This window comes from Verticillium nonalfalfae (assembly GCF_003724135.2).
Source record: "Verticillium nonalfalfae strain VnAa140/NRRL 66861 chromosome Unknown scaffold_56, whole genome shotgun sequence".
NCBI lineage: Eukaryota > Fungi > Ascomycota > Sordariomycetes > Glomerellales > Plectosphaerellaceae > Verticillium > Verticillium nonalfalfae.
Genome location: NW_021167281.1, coordinates 31,037 through 52,819, shown reverse-complemented (window position 1 = coordinate 52,819; position 21,783 = coordinate 31,037). Strand labels below are relative to the sequence as shown.

General features: G+C 56.6%; 4 protein-coding genes across 4 annotated transcripts; 2 read left to right on the top strand and 2 right to left on the bottom strand.

Annotated features, from left to right (window-relative positions):
• Positions 1-3,106: 3,106 nt before the first annotated feature.
• Positions 3,107-6,560, bottom strand: D7B24_007186 (uncharacterized protein; the record flags this gene model as incomplete). The annotated part of the gene is made up of 2 exons (XM_028641300.1): positions 3,107-6,333; positions 6,404-6,560. 2 exons carry the CDS (start codon positions 6,558-6,560, stop codon positions 3,107-3,109), a joined length of 3,384 nt encoding a protein of 1,127 aa, XP_028494625.1.
• Positions 6,561-6,944: 384 nt separating this feature from the next.
• DIB1 (U4/U6-U5 snRNP complex subunit dib1) lies at positions 6,945-7,445 on the top strand (the record flags this gene model as incomplete). Its single annotated transcript, XM_028641299.1, has 2 exons — positions 6,945-6,989; positions 7,059-7,445. The coding sequence occupies 2 exons, from the start codon at positions 6,945-6,947 to the stop codon at positions 7,443-7,445; spliced, it is 432 nt and encodes a 143-aa protein (XP_028494624.1).
• A 507-nt stretch (positions 7,446-7,952) lies between these two features.
• TAO3 (Cell morphogenesis protein PAG1) lies at positions 7,953-16,719 on the bottom strand (the record flags this gene model as incomplete). Its single annotated transcript, XM_028641298.1, has 3 exons — positions 7,953-14,930; positions 14,992-15,711; positions 16,660-16,719. 3 exons carry the CDS (start codon positions 16,717-16,719, stop codon positions 7,953-7,955), a joined length of 7,758 nt encoding a protein of 2,585 aa, XP_028494623.1.
• Positions 16,720-19,141: 2,422 nt separating this feature from the next.
• On the top strand, positions 19,142-21,399 carry NCP1 (NADPH-cytochrome P450 reductase; the record flags this gene model as incomplete). The annotated part of the gene is made up of 3 exons (XM_028641297.1): positions 19,142-20,926; positions 21,012-21,290; positions 21,382-21,399. The coding sequence occupies 3 exons, from the start codon at positions 19,142-19,144 to the stop codon at positions 21,397-21,399; spliced, it is 2,082 nt and encodes a 693-aa protein (XP_028494622.1).
• Between the last annotated feature and the right edge of the window lie 384 nt (positions 21,400-21,783).

The window sequence follows — 21,783 nt, the reverse complement described above, 5'->3', positions numbered from 1 at the left end:
CTCAGCGGTATATGTACACCAGTGTGCACCAGCTACCTCAGCCCAGCCTACTGGGTACAAAACCTCTGCAGCCCTGTGGGGTTTGTGTCTGTGCTGAAGTATGCCCGGTACGACGATCTCGACAAGGTGCGCGGCTCAAGAGCGAGGCACGCTGCCGCTCTTTGTCCATGAAACGGGACCGCACTCTGCCCTAGCTACAGTCTCATCAAGCAGTCCAAAGCAACCCGCGGGCTGTTGCGAGGAACGGAGTACTTGTCTGTCTTCTCGCGTGGCCGTGACGCATACAGACTGCGCGACGGTCTGGACCAGGTGGATTTCAAAGAGTCCGGAGCATCCTCGTCTACTGAAAAGCCTACTTGCGGGTTACATGTAACAAGTTCCGATGACGGCGCTTGTTCCTGTACGCCATTATCTCCAGCCCCGTTGCGCATGGTGGGGTCTCGGAATTACGCATGTCCGACAGCACTTGGGCCGATGCGCAACACAGGGGGCCGGCGACTCTACGCGCGCAAGGTCATCTGCGGCCGCTGTACCGCCCCTTACAGCAACCTGTGCTAATGGATCCAGTAGGCAAGGATGAGGTGGACGTCAAGATACGAGCGTGCCGTCGCCTCGCTGACGCTGGTGGACTTGAAGACCGTCTCTAGAAGCCTGTCTGCGCAGTGCGTGCATTCCAGGACCTATACTGGCGACATGGCCAACCACCCGGCCCAGGAGCGTATATTGCAGGATATCTCAAACCAATATGCCGCCTCTTCACGGCGTCATTCTTGGTGCCATGCGGCTCGTTCACTCTGTCTTTCGCAAGGATGAGCTTTGCGCAAAGGGCCAATGCGACGTGGCTTAAGGTCCAGGGGATGATCCCCCCTTTCTTGCGCGTAGTGTCGTCTCTCAGCCAGCATCCGAAGCTTGAATCTGCACCCTAGAACGATGCAGCTGACTGGCGACGGACCTGGAAAGCAAGCGTAGTATGTTTGAGCTGATCAGCACCGCGAGCATAGCGAGTAGGTTCATGCTGGTCATGGTGGAGCCGATGAGCAGGGCGTGCGAAGCGTAAGGTAGCCAGCTTGTTCCCTGTTAGGAACCCCAGAGGGCTGGAAAGGAGAAGCCATTTTCGGTGTGAACTGGGGACGTTGTACCAACGAAACCATAGTAGAGATGAAGGGATACAGAGGGCATCTAGAGACCAACGAAGGGATATGGTAGAAAGAGAGAGAAGTACGATGAGAGAAAGGGGTCAAGGGCATCGATTATTCTGCAAAATATCAGGAGACTTGAGCCGCTGCTGTAGCCCCCTTCTCGACAAGGACCCTACCGCCTACGTGTCGAGTGAGGTAGACAGGTAGACGCAAGGGAAGAGAGAGAGAGAAAACGCGACACAAATACGCTTATATGAGATTGCTGATCGTGTTCGATGAATATTTGACCGACTCCCCAAGGAAACAACAGAGCAGGCGGCTCGAATAGTGGAGTGTCTTCAGTCTGAGCTTGTTGTTGTGTTGGATCATACGAATCATACCATGCCGAAATCTGTTTTGACCTGTCTTTCGGGCAATTGACCCAACAGCTAACACCAAAAAAAGTCATGGGCTACGTGAGAATACACTGGGCTCACTGCCCCGACCGAGATCAGGTGAGGGCAGTACCAGCTCAGGCTTCACATCCAACGTAGCCTCAGGGCAAGAGGTCGGAGATGATGACTACCTAGGTATGTATAGTACCTGCGTCAGAGCGTAAGATGAACAGAGCGAAGCGGTCTTCCACACGTCATATCCGCAGCCACTTAGTAGTGATGAGATAAGAGCACATCTGAATTCTGGCTCTCCGCAGCTACGAGGGCCCTCGACAGCCTGATATACGCACTCTCGCAGTCCCCAGGCCCTAATTGACACCCTTACTCGTGGTTCCATAGGTGCCTCCTGACAACTCGGCAGTTGAGTGACAAATACTAAGTCGCACTGTGGAAAACTACATAAAGGCGAAGTAGCTTTGATCCGTGTTCTCACGTCTCGCAGAGGTTCAATGCTATCAAATCCGGTATGATAAGGAAAAAGCATACCCGGAGATTTCGTTCGGAAATCTCAGAGTATTTTGTACAGATTTGAGTTCTTGAGAGGCTTCGGAAGTTGAGGTTCGAGTTAGACGATATTTGTTAGGCGGTTTCTGTCAGGTGGCCCTGCGGAGGCATCAACCAGGGGGCCGGATAGGGGGCTAAGGGACACGGAAAATGTGTATATAAGGACTGCGGAGGGCTACACAAGCTGCGGATGGCCGGTTTTCAGATGCGGTACATCCCCATACCTATTATCTGTTGCCTGCGCACTACGTGTGGAAGACCTCTTCACTCTGCCCCAAACCAAGCACTGACAGTTTCAGAGCGTAGCATTTTCTGCAAGTACGCTGAACACTCAGACGAGACGCCGAGCATGGGGAGCAAGTAGGTTTCGAATGCGGTATCCGTACCATGCCGATTAGGAGCGTGAGAATTGACCCTCGCAACCTCGATGCCCAAAGAACCTCTTTCTGTCTCAAAACTTTTGCCTGCAACCATGTGGCATTTGATATGTAGCTACGTGACCTCACATGTCGCATCCAGGCATAGTGTACAACAGGGAGACCACGGCATTTCTCTATTTCGTCGAGATGACCATGCATGTACGTAGTTGCTCCTCAAATGACAAAGGGTGCAGACTGGTGTCTAAAAAGTTGTTTCTCATCTCGTTTTCCACGGCCGACCATCTGCTGCCGCGAGCTCCCGTCTGAGACCGTGCCCGTCATGGAGCATGGCACATCAATAGCCTCGCCAATGGACTCTTACTGGGCTGTCCTCGCCTCTACCTACCTACCTCAAGGTAAGGTACAAACCATCCCTGTGCATGTCCCGAGCCTATCATGGATAGTACGATATGCATCCATCACTCCCTGTCGCCAATTCTCCTGTCAAATATACTAGATTCACAGAGATAGACTGCCATTTGAACAATGGACAAATAGTGCCAGTATATTTTGAAAGGTCAAGTTGGTTCAATAATGCCCCCTCGACGGGTCAACACTCGGACCTATGAACGGCTACAAGCTTCAACACATCGCAATGCACCCTCGTCTTTCATCCAACCTGCTGCTCCTCCGCGATCCCGCCCCGACTCCACGCCCCGACGCGCGCCTGATCACACGTCTCCCAGACCCGCCTCCGCAGCGCCCTGCACAGCGCCGCCTCGTCGCCGCCCGCGCCCGCCTCCTGCGCCGCCAACCAGCTGACGACGCCGAACCGCGTCGCGAGCGTCGTGCTGCCGCCGTCGACGCACGTGGCGCGGTACACGATGCGCAGCACGCGCGTCGTCAGGTTCGTCCGTAGGTACGGGTTCGCCGCCAGCGCGAGGATCTTCTCGAACCACTTGCGGTGGTGCAGCACGGCGACGTCGCCGGGCGCGCGGAGGCCGTCGAGGAGGTACTGCAGCAGCCACGTCAGCTCGGCGTAGTACCTGTCGTCCTCGGACGGCGCGCCGTGCAGAATGTCGTGCGCGAGCGGCACCTTGTCCAGCGCCCAGAGGGGCGCGCGCGTCAGGTACGTGTTGACCTTGGCGTAGAGGCAGTGCAGCGGGTTCTTCAAGATGTCTAGGCTGTGCAGCGCGAACGCCACGAGCGGGGACGCGACGGGGCCGGCGCCGACGAGGGGCCGCGAAGACTCGGCGAGCTCCGAGAGAAGGAGCCAGAGCTGGTCCTTTTCTTCGTACGACGACTCTTTGAGCTTGGCCGCGAGCTTGAGAATGTTGGTGAGCGCTTCTTGCCGGATGCTCGTGTGCGGCGACCAGAGGAGGCGGATGAGGGCGGGTATGTAGTCACCGTCGATGAGGTCGTCGACCGTCTTCGACGCCCACTTGAGGAGGGCCGAGTTGTCTTCTTCGGGCTCAAAGCTGACGTGGAGAGCTGCTTCGAGGGCCGCGTCGTCAAGCTCCTTGACGGCGGTCTGGCCTGTCGTCGTGGGCGTGGGCCTGGAGACGGCCGTCCCGCTGTGGCCGTTCGCTGTCGCCAGATCGCCCTCGAGCAGGGCGCCCTTGAACTTAGCCTTGACCTGTGACGTTGTACCGGCGAAAGCCTTGTTGAATCGTTGCGCCAGCAGGTCGATGATGGCGGGGTCCTCGTTCGCCGCCTTGGCATAACCGAGAAGTGATGATAACACCTTGGCAAAGAGCTCAACAACATCAGCACTAGCCTCCTTGACGGCAAAGGGTATTTGCTCCGCCATGGTCACCAGAAGCAAGCTGATGGGGCCCCATTCTGCGGTCTGTCCCTCGCTCGCAATCTCCTCCATCAACTCCACATATTTAAGGGGCGAGCCGGCACACCTGTTGGCGCAGTTGTCGAGAAAGACCCAAAACGGCTTGAGGTCCTTCTTGCGCAGCTCTTGCGGCGTGCGGAACAGGAGGCCCAACCCAGTCGGCGCCTGGACAAGCTGGTTCTGCGTCGCGACGAACTGGAGCACCTCCTTCAGCTTGGTCAGCGCATGGCCCTGGCTGGACGTGACGTAGACACGGAGGAGAGCAACGAAGGGCGAGGCGGCGAGGGCCTCGGATTTGGCGAACCACCTCATGCCGGGGGAGTAGCCGGCAATGGCGAGCAGGTTCTCGAGCTCCATGAGACCGAGCGCCTTTTCTTGCTCGTTCTCTTTCTGCTCGTCCAGTCGGCGGAGGGCGTTCAAGAGGAAGGGCGAGACGTCAAAGTTGGCCATGAGCGCCATTTGGGGAATAATCTCGTAGTACAGCAGCAGCAGGCGGCTCGTCGCCTCCCTCTGCAGGACGTTCGCCTCGGGAATGGTCTTGTAGCATTTTGTGACCTCCTTCATGTCCGGTATCCTCTGGCAAAACTCGTCCACGAGCTTGCGCGCCGCCGAGTCCCATATCGTCTTGTTCGTGCCCGCTGCTTCCCTGTGCATGTGCAGCGCCCGGTCCAATTTCTGTAACGCGAGGACCAGGATGCGTACGGCAAAGAAGGAAATGAGATGTGCGTCGTGCGAGAGGCTCCTGATGAGGTCCTTTTGTTTCAGCGGCAACGGCATAATGTTGTCGAGCAGCACCATGGTCGGCGGGGGGACGCGGCGATAGCCAGATCGGTTGCCAAAGTACCTGGGGATCGGAAGCTGCACCGTGTTGAAGAGAAAGGCCGCGTAGCCGATCCAGGTCATGGAGAGCTTGGGTTCAAAGGAGAAGGACTTGTTGGCGAGGAAGTAGCTGGCGACGAGCTCGGGCGCCGCCTCGAACACGGACACGAGCAGCTCGCTGTGTCGCAGGCTCGACCAGGGGCGCATCTTCTGTATGAACTCGTCGAGCACAAAGTTGGCCACGGGCACCTCCTCCGTGTACCTGTCCACCCAGGCGGCGCGCTCAAAGGCAAAGTCGTCCGTGTCCTTGACGTCCTGTGTGGCCTCGTCGTCCAGGTCCTTGGGGTACATACCCGTGCCCGTATACAGGATACCGGCGCCGGGGGTCGTGCAGACGTAGGTCAGGAAGCGGTGCACGGCGTCCTTGACCGTCAGGCGGCCCTCGACCTCGTCGTCGTGCTTGTAGTAGTAGAGGCCCGCCAGGCGGTCGAGCGTCTTGGTGTTGAAGGCCTTGAACTTGGCCTCGCGGGGCACCTTGTCGTCGGCGAGGACGTGTTTCCTCAGAGCCTCGAGCATCTCGACGAGGAGGTAGGCCGGATCGTCCTTGAGCAGGAAGGTCAGGTGGGACATGACCTCCTTCTGCAGGAGCAGTTCCTTCTTGGCGTCCGACGGCAGGAACTTCAAGCTCGTCAAGAACAGCTTGATGGCGTTTGTGCGGACCGAAGGCTTGGCGGGGTCCTCGGGCCCGGCCTCGAGCGAGTTCCGGACCTCGAGGTTCCGCGCAAACGAGGCAAACGTGTAGTCGCGGGCGCGGAACACCTTCTTGGCGAGCGCACCGCCGTCGATGGACGCCACCTCGCGTAGCAGGCGCATCGTGGGCGAGATGATGTAGCCGCTGCTCTTCGACGCCGAGAGGTTTCGCGAGATGAGCTTGAGATGGCGGTCCTGGAGCAGGGTCTGGCCGATGCCGGTCGCGTGGGGGAGGAGCTCGAGGGAGCTCGAGACGACCTGCAGCAGCAGCGCCAGCACGGCAGGGACGGCCGCCGTGATGCTCTCGTTGTGAATGCCCGAAGCGTAGCCCCACATCTCCATGAGGTCGGTCTGGTAGACGGTCGCTTCGGTGAAGATTCGCGGCTTCGTCGACTCGAGGTATTCGGACAGGATGGCGAAGCGGTCATGGTTCTCGCTAGGGGTGGCGCTGAAGCTGTCGAGGAAGACTTTGAAGGATTGAATGCCTAGCGGTATTTGGGTCAGCCAATTGATCGTAGCCATGAAACACTAACATCATGGCGCATCACATCGTACCATGCCTCGCGCGCTTGACGTCCTGGTCAAAGGCAAGCAGCTGCCTCAGCTGCCTCGCATTGTTGACGTCCTCATGGGTCGGTGTTTCGACAACTATCCTCTGGCGCTTGCGGCCGGCAGAAGCGGCGTCGGCGTCACGAAGCTGTCGCTTGACCATCGTCGGTAGTCTACCTTGAAGAAAAAGGTATGCACGTTGGTTCAAATATTCTATAGACGCCCTCGGACAACCAACTGGTGATGGAGCTTGGGCAAGAGCGACCGTCCAGAAAATAAAAAGTTCTGCCTCGCGAGACCGCTTGCGATAAGCCGAGTCGAGCTTAGCGGGGCGGGTAACAGAGGGGCAGCCAGCCTGGACTGGTGGGGCCATGTCGGCCCCTCCAAACGTCACTCTCTGCCGGCGTCTGCATCTTCGATAGCTTTCTCTTCCCTGCCTCAACTTCAAGTACGACGCGATAAGTCGCCATCACCGCGCGAACCTCGACTCGAAGACAATCCGAACGCATTCTCTGCACTCTCTTCTCGCTTCGCCACTTACCACACCATGGGCTCCGTCGTCCTGACCCACCTCAACAGCGGCTGGCACGTCGTATGTTTCCTTCCCCCTCCTCTCTCCTCCTCCTCAACTAGCTGTTAACATATCTCTTCCCGGCCTCAGGACCAAGCCATCCTCTCCGAAGAAGAGCGCCTCGTCGTCATCCGCTTCGGCCGCGACTGGGACCCGGCCTGCATGCGCCAGGACGAGGTCCTCTACCGCATCCAGGACCGCGTCAAGAACTTCGCCGTCTGCTACGTCTGCGACATTGACCAGGTCCCCGACTTCAACCAGCTCTACGAGCTCTACGACCCCTGCACCGTCATGTTCTTCTTCCGCAACAAGCACATGATGGTCGACTTTGGCACCGGCGACAACAACAAGCTCAACTGGGTCCTCGAGGACAAGCAGGAGCTCATTGACATTATCGAGACGGTCTACCGCGGCGCCAAGAAGGGCAGGGGTCTCGTCGTCAGCCCCAAGGATTACTCGACGCGGCATCGCTACTAGTTGTGCTTTCTCCCACTCCTCCCCCTCTTCCCACCCTTCCTTCTGCGTCGTGCTTCACCTCTTTTTTTTTTTTTTTTTTTTTTTTTTTTTTTTTTTTTTTTTGGCGTTCTCTCGTGGCTGTCCTGGCCAAGGCTCTGCGAAGCGACGGATCCCACTTCAGCGTTAGTCCTACTTTCATACACAATGTCACATCATGTCCAAGAACAGAAGCAGAGCTGATACGCCTCCAAGACGTGTGGTGAATAATCATCTGATTTCTTGACGACCAAAAGGTACGCCTTGCCAACTCCAACGCCCCCGAGGCTATCATTCGTAAAATCGCACCTACATACGCAGTCGGGCCCTGTTCGACTGACCCCACCGACGCCCACGTGGGGCCACCTTTCTCTGACCTCGCCTTGTCCCACCATCATCCGCAATACGATCTGTAGTCTACCGCCGTGCTGATGCACCCTCTTTTCTCTTCGCCTTGCTTCGGGACACGACACCTCCCGCAATATGTATCCCCTAGATCTTATCGCTGCCGGGCTGCTGTATCGACTTCGGCGAGAAGAGCCCCGCCGGCAACTTGGGCATCGGCGCTGAGGGTGCTGTCCGCTCGCGGAAGAGCTCGCGTGCGCGGTCCCCCTCGCGCGAACGACCGCCCGTCAGCCGCCGCATACCCGTCCGCGTGCTCTGCGCCAGGGGCCTGATCATGCTCTCCAGCGAGAACGAACTCTCGCCATTCCCAGTGTTGGGCCGCTCATCGTCCGCGTCAGAGAAGACATCCTCGGTGTACTCATCGTCCGACGTGAACTCGCTGATGTGCGGATAGTAGGAAGCCGGCGCCGACGGAGACGTGATGGACCGCGCGTGAAGCCCCGGTCGCGGCGCGGCGCTGGCACTGAACGCGCCCGGGTTCATCGTGTTGGCCGAGCTCTGCGTCGACAACGGCGGTGGCCGGTCCGTGAAGCCGTTTTGGAAAGTCGAATTGTCAGACGCCTGGTGCAGGATGGGCAAAATCTGCTCGTCATAGAGCTGAGCTCCAGACTCGTATGCATCGGGCGAGAACTCGGTGACCGTCCGAGAAGATCGACCCTCGCTGGGCGGCGGGCTAGCTCCGAGATCATCGAAAAAGTCGTCTAGGCTGTCGAGCTTGTTCACTATGTCACCCATGTTACCGTGTCCATGGGCGTCGTCCGACATCATCGTCTCCGTCCGATCCGGCAGGTGGAAGTAGCCGTACGGGAAATCCTCGGCATGGAACTCGACGTCGGGCGTGGGCGTCGCGTCGGCCAGCATGCCTTCGGCGTTTTGACACATGTAAAAGGCAGCGTGGATATTGGCCCGCGTCGAATCCGTCTTTTTCGCCGGGACGGGGATCGCCCAGCCAGATGCTTCGGGGATGCCGAATAAGCTCTGCATCCGCCCATACTCTTTGCGAACCGTCTTGGACGTCGACCGCGTCATGCTCATCCGGAGATGCTGATTGTCCATCGCGCTGCCCGACATGGTCATGATATTGTCCAACACCTCCAGCGCCTCCATGCAGTACTCGGTTTGAAGCAGGCGCAGCAGTGGAGAGATCAGATCAGAACCGTGACCGGCCAACTCGGGTCTCCTCATATCGATCTCCGGGATGACAGTGCTTAGAATGCTCATCGTCTTGATCTTGACCCACGAGATGGAGTTGGTGAGCAGCCCCATCAAGAAGACAACCATATTGAACTCCAACTTGGGCAGAAAATGATCCCTCAGCGCACTGAACAACTGGACCTGGAATTCCCGCGTGTCAATATGGTGCTTGAAGGCGATGTACTCCTCGAGGACCTCCGCGATGTTGCCGTACCCCTGATCCTCCGCCACGGTGCAGAGAACCTCGGCCGCTTGGAGACATTGTTCGCTTGGTGTCTCCTGCTCCATCTCATGCAGCAGCATCGGAAAGTAGGCCAGGATGACGTAGAATAGCCGACTATCGTCACCGACTAGGTTGTCGCTCGGCAGCTGGACCAACTTGGTCATGATAGTGAGGGTCGTGTCCATGCAAACCGAGGATCGGAGGCCCTTGTAGAGAAGAGCCTGCAAGCCCTCAAAAGCGCCATCCCAACGCGAGGGCTGGCCGTCGGACAGCATTCTCCGTACGTTGGGTGACTGGAAGTCAATCTTGGCCAGGAACTCGTTCAACATTTCAACTGCCTCCAGGAATTCGCGCTCATTGATTGATTCGAGACAGGCGCATGTCGTCCAAAACAGTTGTGGGAATGTCAGAAGCTTTTCAGCATCAAGCTTGACGATGAGTGTCTTGAGGGTCGTCAAAATCTCCATAGAAAAGGTTTGGATCTCGGAATCTTCGTCTGCGATGGTGTTGGACAAGCGAGCAAGCATGTCACCCAGCATGAATTGGTCCAAGGACGTAAGAACGCAGCGGAAGATTTGGAAGGATCGGCAGGCGAGATGTCGCACGGGGCATGAGGTAGCCCAGGTCAGCGACAGCCGACCCCATTGCTCCTTGATGCCAGGGTATGTCATCTCAAACGTCTTGACAACTTCAGTTGTCAAGTACTCCATGCTTGCCGGGACCTTGTTGTCGTGGGTTTCGGCTTTTCCGTTGCTGTCCTCGTAACCCCAGACGACGCTGCGATCGTGCTGGCGGATGAGATCGATCATGTTCTCAATGGACTCTCTGGCGCTGGCTGGCGTTTGCTCGTCTAGTTGGGAGATGACTAGTTCGTGGATCAAATGTATAAGCATCTCTCGAGCCTGTTCCTGGACTAGTGGCGTGTAATGATCCCAGAGAACGGTGACCACTTGGAGGAGAACCGGCACGTTCTCTGGCGTCAGTTGTATCGGTGAGACCATGAGGTCGACCAAGAGTATCATGGACAGCTGGCCCAGAGAGAATCCAGCCTGCTTTGTACCGATCGGCAAGGCCTCGCTCAAGTCGGCACAGTATGGAAGCTGAACAATATCCGGTGGCGGCGATGCAATTTCCTTCTTCTCGTTGGGCACCATGGCCTTGGGGGTGATCTGCATGAGAAGGAACTCAACGACCTTGATGCCGGGAGTACTCGTCGTGCTTGCCAAGAAAACAACGATTTGCTTGGCGTACTCGACAAAGTTCTGCTCCCGCCGTTCGAGGCATAAAGAAATGATGAAGTCAAGGATCAATCTGACGTTGCCAGGGTATGGGCCCGTGGCGAGTGCCTGCCAAAGCGCCTGCACCTCGTTGTGCAAGGCACCGCTCGATTTGATCGTGATTTCGAGTAAGTTGGCCAAGAGAACGTACGATTCGGCGATAGGACCGCCATTGGGATCCACCTTCAACTCTATCGACTGAATCCAGGGCAGAAGGACTGCTACGACGTTGCGCTGTGAGGCAGGCTGTAGGTCCTTGAAGTAGAGGGTGAATTCTGAGAAGATGTGGAAGGCCAGTTCTGTGTGCTGCTTCGACAGCCGCTTTGATATTTCGAACTGGGCGTTCTTGTACACCGCCTTCGTCTTGTCCGAAATACTTATGTCATAATCCTGTATCTTGGAGCTTCGAGCGGGCTGCTGCCGTTCCTCCAGGGCTCGGAGGACACGGGCAGACTTGGACCGGATCTCGCTCTCATCGTTACCAAGAGTGAAGAGACAGAGGCTGAGCAGTTTCCAGAAGGGGGAAGGGTAGTCAGGGTACTCCAAGAGTACTTGCGTGACCACAGCAAAATAGCTCTCGAGAACTTTCGGCACATCCGACAAGTAACACCGAGCAATGCAGCCCTGTTCGAGGAGGTAAGGGTACTCCTGGTTGTGCGTGATCAGGTTCTGCAGCGCCCGCCGGCCGATGACGTTCATACGGTCACTGCCAGAGTTGAAAATGGCCTCGATCCAAGCAAGCATTCGACGCAGATCGAATTGCAGTGTTGCACCACTCTCCGTCGTGATACTCATAGGCCCGCCGCACAGGGCGGCCATGGCGCTGAGTGCTGCCGTGCGGAGATTGCGCTTCTCGATTTCCATGGCCGCGGTCACGGTCCCTCGCTCGCCATGGGATTGCTGATCGATCAGAGACTGTCTCATAGTGTCTTCCCTGGCCCTGATTTGGTTTTGATTTGGTGAGAAGCCGCACCAGTCTTCCATGAGAGAAAACGCAGATTTTCTAGACTCAAACGTCATCCACCTGGAGGGGTCTGACGTCCGATTGATACCATCAAAAAGCTCTTCCATGAGTCCACAGTAATGGCGACGTAGCTTTTGAAATTCCCAGTCCATCTGGACTTCGCCGTCCATAAGAAAAAGCTTAAGGTCTCTGGTGTAGTTGACCAGATTGTTCAAAACCCATTCGTCTTGGTAGAGATCAGGCTCCTTCAGGAAGTGCGACGTGAGTTTGTAAATATGCGTGATCTCGGTCCGCAAGAGGTCCATCTTTCTATTCCGTCGAGGGCTGCTGTTGGTGCGCTGGTGGATCCGAGCGCGTGCCTCGTCGTTGCACCGAGATGCCTGCCCAGCAAGTTCTTCGAGAAGTGGCCTGTAAATGTGCTTGTTGATGGAACCCATGGCGAGAACCACAGCATCGCGGACAGAGGCGGAAGACGCCGAGAGAAGTGGTATGAGGTACTTGAATAGCAGACGGGCTGAAACGATCTTGTCAGCCGCGTTTGGTTTGGATGTCTTCCGATTATGCTGTGTAGCCTGGGCAGGGCTTGTCATTTGGCTACCCGTGTCGGCCAGCGTGGTACAGGCGAAGATGAGGTACAACTTCCACTGTTCAATCATAACTTCGGGCTGCGTGGTCGGCGTCCGGCTCGTGAGCCGGCCGCTTCCTGTGTCATTTCCGTAGTACAGACCCCTGGAGGGTTCGGACAGCACCGTGATACCCTTGTACATCTGCAGTATCCGGTTGCATATTAGGTCACGGCCGATGGTGACTGTGAAAAGACACTTCTCATAGGCGATGCGGATGAGGTTGGGGAAGAGTTTGAACCAGAGGGTCGTGTCGTACGACACATCGCTTGTGCAAAGTTCGACCAGGGCGCCCCGACTATTACTGTTCTGAATTCCCCTCTGCAGCCTGCTCCGTTCCGCGACGGAAAGGTGTTCGTCCTTGAAGTTCATTACTTGCATCGAGTCGTTCTCCAAAATGTCGATCACTCGCAAGTCACCATCTTCTGCACTTTTACTCTTGCCAAGCGCTGCATCAAAGTCGTTGATCAAACGCAGAACTGTGATCGCAAAATACCGTACCCTGCGAGATTGGGAGCAGAGGAAGAAGAGCCCGTGGGCCTCGGCCTGATCGACTTCGGCCCAGGTGCTGGATATGTCAAGTTTGGCACCACGCGTGTCAGTCGCGTCAGGCTGTTCGACGGATGCGTCCCGCGCCTTTTGCCTGATCTCCTCGATCCAGATTTGCAGCAGTTCGATGTACAGGCGGAGGGTACTCTCAATGTGGCCAGGGCCGAGCATGCCGCCATCAGACATTGTGGAGTACCGGTCGTCGAAGTTGAAGATAAAACGTGCAAACCCCATGATGACTTGCTGCGCGTGCAACTGTCGAGCAATGGCCTTGAGCGACCGTGCTGAGGACTGGGCAATATTGTACTGAACATGGGCAGTGCCAGTGCAGAGGAGGTTGATCAGTGAGTTGAAGGGTATGTCGGTGGAAAGACAACGCGGGAGTGCTTGAACGGCAACGTGTAAGAGCTCGTAGAAGGGTTGCTTCGAGTCGGACACTGTTTGGTGATCATCCCGTCTCGAGAATGTAAAGGTGTCGGCTATAGGGGTTTTGGGGCCCGGGCTGCTAAATTTCTCATCCAAGGTCGCTTGTCCGCCGAAAGTGTTATCGCAGTGTATCGTTATCTTGCCCAGCACCTCAGAGAACCTATAATAATACTCCCGAGCTGGATCGCTTAGCACGCTGGCATCCACGGGCCGCAGGAGCTCCTCGCTTTCGATTGGGGGGACTGTAGCTGTAGCTGAGGGCCCTTGTTGCGGTGACGGAGTCGAGGGCGAAAGAGGCATTCGCTCGGGTGTTGGTGTCGGCACATATGACACTGGAAAGGGCGGACGGCCCTGCGACCCCTTTTCGAGGTCTGACATGATGACCATGAAAGCCCGGATGCCTATGACTATGCGATCAGGGTCCAGTTGCTCCACCTTGGCCTCCCGGCCCGACAGGAATAGATCGGCATTGACGAGCGGGAAAATTATGTTTTTGAAGCAGTATTCAGGATATCTGAAACCGATGATGCGGATAATTTGTAGTAACGGGTCGATGACCGAGGCGTCAGACGCGACGAGACTGCGCCTGGCGGCTGGGAGAACGAGCCTCATCAACTCATCAAGTTTGCGAGAGGCGTTGGCCGGTGTGTCGTTGGTTCGATACAAGTAAGCCCATGCCAGCCTTGAGACGACTTGCAAACACAAAGGTCGAGCGAGTCGGTCTTTGATTTTAGTCTGTAAGGGAAGAATCAACTGCATCCACTGTGCGGCAAAGGTTTCGGGAGTCGAGACGCAAAGCATGGTTGCCGTGAGGGGGAAGGCGAAATTCCAGTGCCGGGGCTTCAAGGACATCTGAGCCGGGCGTGGGCCGATAGCTGCTAAGACTTCTGCCCACTTCGGATGGGAGAGCTCATTAGAGGTGGCCTTGGCTGCGATGGGTAGCAAGAGGACCTCGAGAACCTGACAGAAAGCAGTCTTGACCTTCTGTCCGTGAGACCGGTTGAAAAGCCTTCCGAGCTTGATCAGAAAGTCGCATGAGTTTTCCCACGCCTCGGTTGGAGCGATCTTAATCTTGAGATGCTTCATGCCACCCAGGACCAATTCGATCTTGCCCTCGGCATCGCGACCAGCCTGCGTCATGGCACTCTTGGCAGCGAGATCCTGCAAAGAGCGATCTATATCGCCAAGGAACCGCTCCGTGACACCCTTAAAGTTGATATCGCTCATGCCGCCAAGCAGCTGAGAAAAGAGATTCCAGTTGGCCAGTTTCAGCGGGCTCATGACGAGTTGATCCGTGTCGGCAATCTTCAATTGGCCAAAAATGATGCCTTCGAGCTTTTCTTCCATTTCGAGAGTCAACAATGGCAGGCTCGTCTGGCTGATGACTTGCAGCAGCACTCGGCAAAGGATATATATGGACACTGTCGAGCGACGTTCGGCGTGTGCTACGAATTCTTGTTTGGCAGCCATGGAAGCCCCTGGACTTGTCAACGGATTCTCTGTGGACGGTCCGGTCCCGGCAGACAGTGGCTGCAGCGGCTCCGTATTCCGGCGCTGTAGGGACGTTGGCGTCTTGGATTGCTGCAACTGGCCTCGGGCATCATTGGCGGCGTCGCTCTTGCTTTTCCTCCACAGCATGATCGAGTCGATGAGGGGCTTGGGTCGAGGCCGCGCGATGTGTCCGAGGGCGGCGATGATCTGGTCGAACGTCGTGTCGACCCCAGGCCCACATACGAGTTCGACCTGTGGCTCGGGGTCGAACGGCACCGTTATGCAATCGTTGAGCTTCTCCTCGGCTTGCGCAATGAACTGGTCCAGAGTCAGCACCACGGGTGAACGAATGAAGGCAGAGGTTCGAGAGGCAACGGACCTGCGTGAAGAGCACGTGCAATGCATACTCGCCCACAGTCTTTTGCTGATCCTCCTTGTTGTGCCTCGATGAGTGGGTATGGTGGTGAGCGCCATCGCGTCTGGTCTTGCTGTGCATGCGTTCAAGCTTCCTCTGAGTGGAGGTTTCGGTGGTGTTGGCGGCGGCAGGGGATGCCCTGCCGGAGCCTTGCGTAGTGCCAGACGGGGCTGTGGGTGGACGAGAAGAAGCAGACGCAGGTCCCGGTCCTATGGCGGACGCAGGACCGTCTGGCTCTTGTCGTGCCACTGCATACATGTCTGGCCGGTCGGTGGCGGAGAGGCTAGCACCAGCTGCAGCGATTATCTGCGGACTGAGGGGACTGGAAGACGAGCTGGCGAGGCTTCCATTTCGAGAGTGTTGTATGCCGTGTACGATGGAGGTCTGGCGGTGGTGGCCATACGTGCCACCCTTGGGGTCGCCGGCGCGGTGTGCGGTGTGCGAGTGCGGTAGTCGTGGCGACGACAAGGAAGGCAGAGGGCCAGCGAGCTTCTCGAGTGACGATTCCCGCGAATGGGCAACGGAACGAGCAACACTGGCGGGCAGATCGAGCGGAAAGGCGGCAGGTCTCACGGTGCGCTCCCAGTCAACGACAGAGTCTCCGCGCTCCTCGTCTTCCTCGTCGAGGGTCGTCACAGAGCGAGGCGAGAACTTTTGTGGATCCTGAAGATGGTCGGGCAGCGTCTGGGGCGGAGCTACTAAGCAGCAAGAGAAGTTGTTAGTCAAAAAAGGTACGAGGCAAGGTCGAGGAGGCCCAAGATCGCGGTCCCATGGGTTTCGATGTGCTGTGTGCGTGGTTCCCCCCTCTTGCTCTTCATTCGTCGTGAAACGCAGAACGCAACGGAAGGACGCCAGGCAGGGTGATCGGGATCGGGAAGGGGGGTGGGTGCCCAAGTAGCCTGTAGGAAGAAGGTGGCTTCGCGACGGGTGGGTGTGGAAGCAAGCGCAGGAGGATTCCCGGTGCACAGATGCTCGTAGCAGCAACCAGCAGCCAGCAGGACGGCGTCGGACGCAAGCTGATGTGGTGGACCTTGGCTCTAGGATGTTGGGGAGGACTGGGAGAAGAAAGGCAGACTAACCCATTGTCAGGTTGGACCAAGGGCCATGATCCGTCTTACGACATGTGAAGATGGTGTAGCATCACGGCCTCCCGACGGCAGTACTGCTTTGGCAAGGTGTGGTTGGAGACTCGACTGCAGCGGGTTTGGGCAGTCGAACGTAGCAAGGTTGGGTGGATGGAACGAAGGAGATCTTGCGGAGGAGGAGACAGCACCAGATCAATGAATTGATGAATGGATGATGGAGTCCAGGCCCCAGCCTCCAGTGCCTGCGGCGTCGATCACCGACGTCCAATTGGATTTTCGGCTGCTGTAAGGGTTGCCTTTCGCGGGCCTGGGAGTCCTGCAAGGGCCACCAGCGCGGACGAAGCCAGCAGGTGAAATGCCCTAACGGGGCCTAGCAGCCCGGCCGTGGGAGATCTTCTGGGGGCCCAGGACGTGTGCTGTGGCCTCCCCTGTAGGGGTTGACCCTTGGGGGAGGATGGTCGGGGGGTGGTTGAGGGGTCACTTGGTTGCTTGGGTCCTCTGGATGGGTTTTTTGAGGGGCACGACCAGGGGTCTCCGCGGCATGTACCGTCTTGATTGGCTGGTCCCTGACTTGGCCCCATCCCTTGCGCGCGACACCTGCCAGCATTGCGGGCCGCCGTCATTGGTGCCGATGGGGAAGGTCATGTCAGTCCCCAGGTGGGCAGCGGGCAGCCAGAACTCTCTCTCATCCAAAAACACAAGGCACTCAACTATGTATGCCATGGAACTTGGCATGACCCTGCACAGCGCTTGTCACCGGCCGGCGCGTGTTTGGATCTGCTTGACTTTGCAAAGTGTTTATGCTGCCAGCTCACCGGCCCCACCGTCTTCGCGATCACGAGGACGATTGCCACGACAGCCTATGGCAACTTCACGTCAGTCTTTTTTTGCCCGGTCACACGATGGCGATCTTCCACGTAGACCTCCAGGGCCTATGATTGACGACATGCTCAGGTACCGTTTGCTGAATGTAGAATCTACCAGGGGCCGCCCGGTCATGTAAGGCACGCTATCGAGGCCGCTAGTAAGGTCCAGGGCTTTGATGGTTATGGTGATGGTCGTTTGACAAGATTGGGCCTTGAGTCTGATTCAGGAACTACCTTACCTAGCAACAAGTGTTTGTCGAGTAACGCGCGAAGCCAACGACCTGGCTCCTTTTTCGGTCGTCTTTTTCTGGCCACGGTAGGGGTGGTGAGGGGGGGGGGGCTTGACGCAGATATCGGGAGATTGGCAGAGGATGGTCGGTCGGGTGATTGATTGATTGCCTGTGGACACTTCATATTACCTCCGAGATCGTCGTCGACAATTTTCCGAGACGCCGTGTTGCAGTACGGGCGGGTGGAGAGAGGGTCTCATCAGTGTGGCCCGGTGACATGGCGGATTGTGGATTGTAACGAGGGTGGACTTGTCTGCCTCTTAATATAAGAGAAGGGGAGATGGCCGGTAATAAAGCAAGCCGGAGACTGAATGCATAATTGATAATACTCAGAACGAAGTCCCGTGGCATGCATGGTTGCTTACCGACCTACCTACTTTACTATACCTAAGTTAAGGTATCCAAGGTACCAAAGTTATGGTGGCCACGGGCGATTGTCTGGCACATCAGGCAGATCAGCGTCATGGAAATCCGCCATCAAGATGAGGCATCATCTCAAAGCTATCTACGTTCCCAACACGTACATGGAAGGTAAGGTTTATCAAAATCACCATTCACGATCACGTCCAACTGTCCAACTGTCGAACATATGGCTTGAGTGGATCCATGCCTTAGCGCATGAGTAAGCTACCTTCATCATCATGCATAGCCTCAGAGCGTCGAAGGTCTCAGCTTTCTGAGAGCGGAGTATCGTGGTGTTTGAGCGGCCTGTCCAAGATGGGTCTGGCCGAGGCGATGATGGAGGGTCAGGGAGGATCAATAGTATTATTGGGAAAATACCTGCTCGATTTTTGTCTGACGTGAGAAGAGCACGGTCTGGGAGCTCACTCTAATGGTGGTGTACTTGCAGACAAGCCAGCCACAACAATACTGTAAGCGTTGCACTCGTATTCGGATTGACGAATACCTGTTGATACCACCCAGGCCAGTTCAATGCGCCACACGATGAGCCATAGGCTCCAGGTCAACCAACCAGACCAACCATCGTCCTTCTCATCTAGAAACGCTTAGATTGCCGGAGGGTTAAGCACATGTGGTGAGGCGAGGTGAGGTTGCATCTCCAGAAGGTTTCAACTGTTCGAGTGGGCTGACCTCGGCCTCGACTTTTCCCGGCAGTGCTTATCTGTTCCCGATCCAGTATCTCTATTGTGCTTGGCCGCCTTCCTTTCAAGTCCACATGCACAACTGTGGCAGATTTGATTTCCCTCTCAAAAGTTCTCTCCTCCTGTACGTAGACCAGGTAGTTTCACAACTCCGCCCCGAAAGAACACGTCTGGATTTTTTCTTTTCATTTTATTCCTTGGTCTCATCTCTCCAGTCGATAGGTAGGGTGAACACATCTGAGTAAGCGCTTTCCCCTCTCCTCTTTTTTCCATTGTCGCCAGACGCTCGGAAAGTCAGACCAAGGTACAATTGCGAGAAAAAGCCGACACAATGAGCCGATGCCGATTAGATCGTCGTCGGGGGGTTTTTAGTACGCCGGTTTCCGATTCCGAGCGGAACGCCCGACCATTCCTAGCTTGGTGTTTAGTGGGGGAAAACCTTAGTCACTGGCCTGACTCTGGTGCCAGATCTCGGTACTACCACAGTACACTTAGACTTCTTTTCGCTGACAACACGTGCGTCTCTTTCGCAGGTCGAACCGACTTTCCAGCGCTTGACCCCTCGGCCTTGACGACTGCTGCTGTCGAACCCTCTCGTCCGACAAGACAGTTTCCATAAACGTCTTTGACGACCCGACCGAAACTCTCTCGAAATTATCATCGACATACCACAACACTGCGCCTTTCAGCCGCCTGCAGCCGAGTTGCCCCTCAACACCACTGCCGAGATACCCTCGGTGCCAGAATAAGGAGACTCCCCGCCCGCCAACATGGCCGAGCTTGATACTCTGGACATCATTGTCCTGTCCGTGATTCTTCTCGGCACGGCCGCCTACTTCACCAAGGGCAAGTACTGGGCCATTGAGAAGGACCCCTACGCCAATGGTTTCGCCAGCGCCGGCGGCCCCAAGGCCGGCAAGACGCGCAACATTATCGAGAAGCTAGATGAGTCCGGCAAGAACTGTGTCATATTCTATGGATCCCAGACTGGTACCGCCGAGGACTACGCCTCCCGTCTCGCCAAGGAGGGCAAGTCTCGTTTCGGCCTCGAGACTATGGTCGCCGATCTTGAAGATTACGACTTTGATAATCTCGACGCCGTCTCCACCGACAAGGTCGTCATGTTCGTCCTGGCTACCTACGGTGAGGGTGAGCCCACCGACAACGCCGTTGAGTTTTACGAGTTTATCACGGGCGAGGACGTCTCGTTCAACGAAGCCAACGAGCCTGCTCTCGGAAACCTCAACTTCGTCGCTTTCGGCCTCGGTAACAACACGTACGAGCACTACAACTCGATGGTTCGCAATGTTACAAAGGCTCTCGAGAAGCTTGGTGCTCACCGCATCGGCGAGGCCGGCGAGGGTGACGATGGTGCCGGTACCATGGAAGAGGACTTCCTCGCCTGGAAGGAGCCAATGTGGACCGCCCTTGCTGAGAAGATGGGTCTTGAAGAGCGCGAAGCTGTCTATGAGCCCATCTTCAGCATCACGGAGCGCGAAGGCCTGACTCCTGAGTCGCCCGAGGTGTACCTTGGTGAGCCTAACAAGATGCATCTCGAGGGTGCTGCTAAGGGACCCTTCAACTCGCACAACCCTTACATTGCCCCGATTGCCGAGTCGAGAGAGCTCTTCAACGTCAAGGACCGTAATTGCCTCCACGTTGAGGTCGATGTCAGCGGCTCCAACCTCTCTTACCAGACCGGTGATCACATTGCCATCTGGCCCACGAACCCAGGCCACGAGGTCGACCTCTTCCTCGATGTCATCGGCCTCAAGGATAAGCGCCACACCGTTGTCAGCATCAAGGCCCTAGAGCCCACCGCCAAGGTTCCCTTCCCGACGCCGACTACCTACGACGCCATTGTTCGCTACCACCTCGAGATCGGAGCCCCAGTGTCCCGCCAGTTTGTTTCCACCCTGGCTGCTTTCGCCCCCAATGACACCGTTCGCGCCGAGATGACTAGACTTGGCGGTGACAAGGACTACTTCCACGAGAAGACGGGTGCCCACTACTTCAACATCTCCCGCTTCCTTTCCTCCGTGAGCGGCGGCGCTCCTTGGGCCAATATCCCCTTCTCCGCCTGGATCGAGGGCATCACCAAGCTCCAACCCCGCTACTACTCCATCTCCTCCTCCTCCCTCGTCCAGCCCAAGAAGATCTCCATCACCGCCGTGGTCGAGCGCCAGGCTATTCCTGGCCGCGAAGAAGACCCCTTCCGCGGTGTCGCCACCAACTACCTCTATGCCCTCAAGCAGAAGCAGAACGGCGACCCGAACCCCGAGATCTTTGGCCAGACATACGAAATCACTGGTCCCAGGAACAAGTACGACGGTATCCACGTGCCTGTACATGTTCGCCACTCCAACTTCAAGCTGCCTTCTGACCCCTCTCGTCCCGTCATCATGGTTGGCCCTGGCACCGGCGTCGCACCCTTCCGTGCCTTCATCCAGGAGCGTGCCAAGCAGGCCGAGGACGGCGCGACTGTCGGTCCAACACTGCTCTTCTTCGGCTGCCGCAAGTCTACCGAAGACTTCGTTTACAAGGAGGAATTCGAGGTACGTATCCTTTGTCCCCGAAGCTACACGGCAGGCCTCGATAGGCGTGCCGTGATGACGTGGCAGCAATAACTGACAGACGCAGTCGTACAAGAAGTCCCTCGGCGACAGCTTCGAACTCATCACGGCCTTTTCCCGCGAGGGCCCCAAGAAGGTCTACGTCCAGCACCGCCTGCGCGAGCGCGCCCAGCAGGTCAACGACCTCCTTCAGAAGAAGGCTTACTTCTACGTCTGTGGCGACGCCGCCAACATGGCGCGCGAGGTCAACACGTTCCTCGGCCAGATCATTGCCGAGCAGCGCGGCGTGTCCGAGGCTAAGGCTGAGGAGATTGTCAAGGGAATGCGCTCGGCGAACCAGTATCAGGTACGAATTCTTTCCATTTTCCTCCCCTGGGCCGTCGATTCGATTAGGAGGCTCGCATAAATGTGGCTTGCTTGATGCTAACTTTGCGTAGGAGGATGTCTGGTCTTAGATTGCATGCAGAGGATAGAGCCATCAGGCATTTGTCTCGTGCAGCGAAGATTTTTTTTTTCATGGTCCCCAAGCATGGCTGATGCAAGCGTGCACGTGCAGCAATCGGAAATCGAAAGGGGAGATGGGGGCTGGGGAAAGGAAAGGATAAACAAATGGACGGCCGGGCGGTTGGGCTGGGCTGGTTGTCTCGAGTTTGGCAAGGGGAGCTCACGGGCTTTCACGGCTTTGGTCTGGCATGCATAGTACATTTGGCTTACCTCGTTCACATGTAGCAAGGGTGCAAACCGTTTATACAACGATAGACTTGAATCAGCCTTTGTTTTTTTTTTCCCCTTCACCACCACTGCTCTCTTGGGTTTCAGGGAAGCACATAATTGCAAGT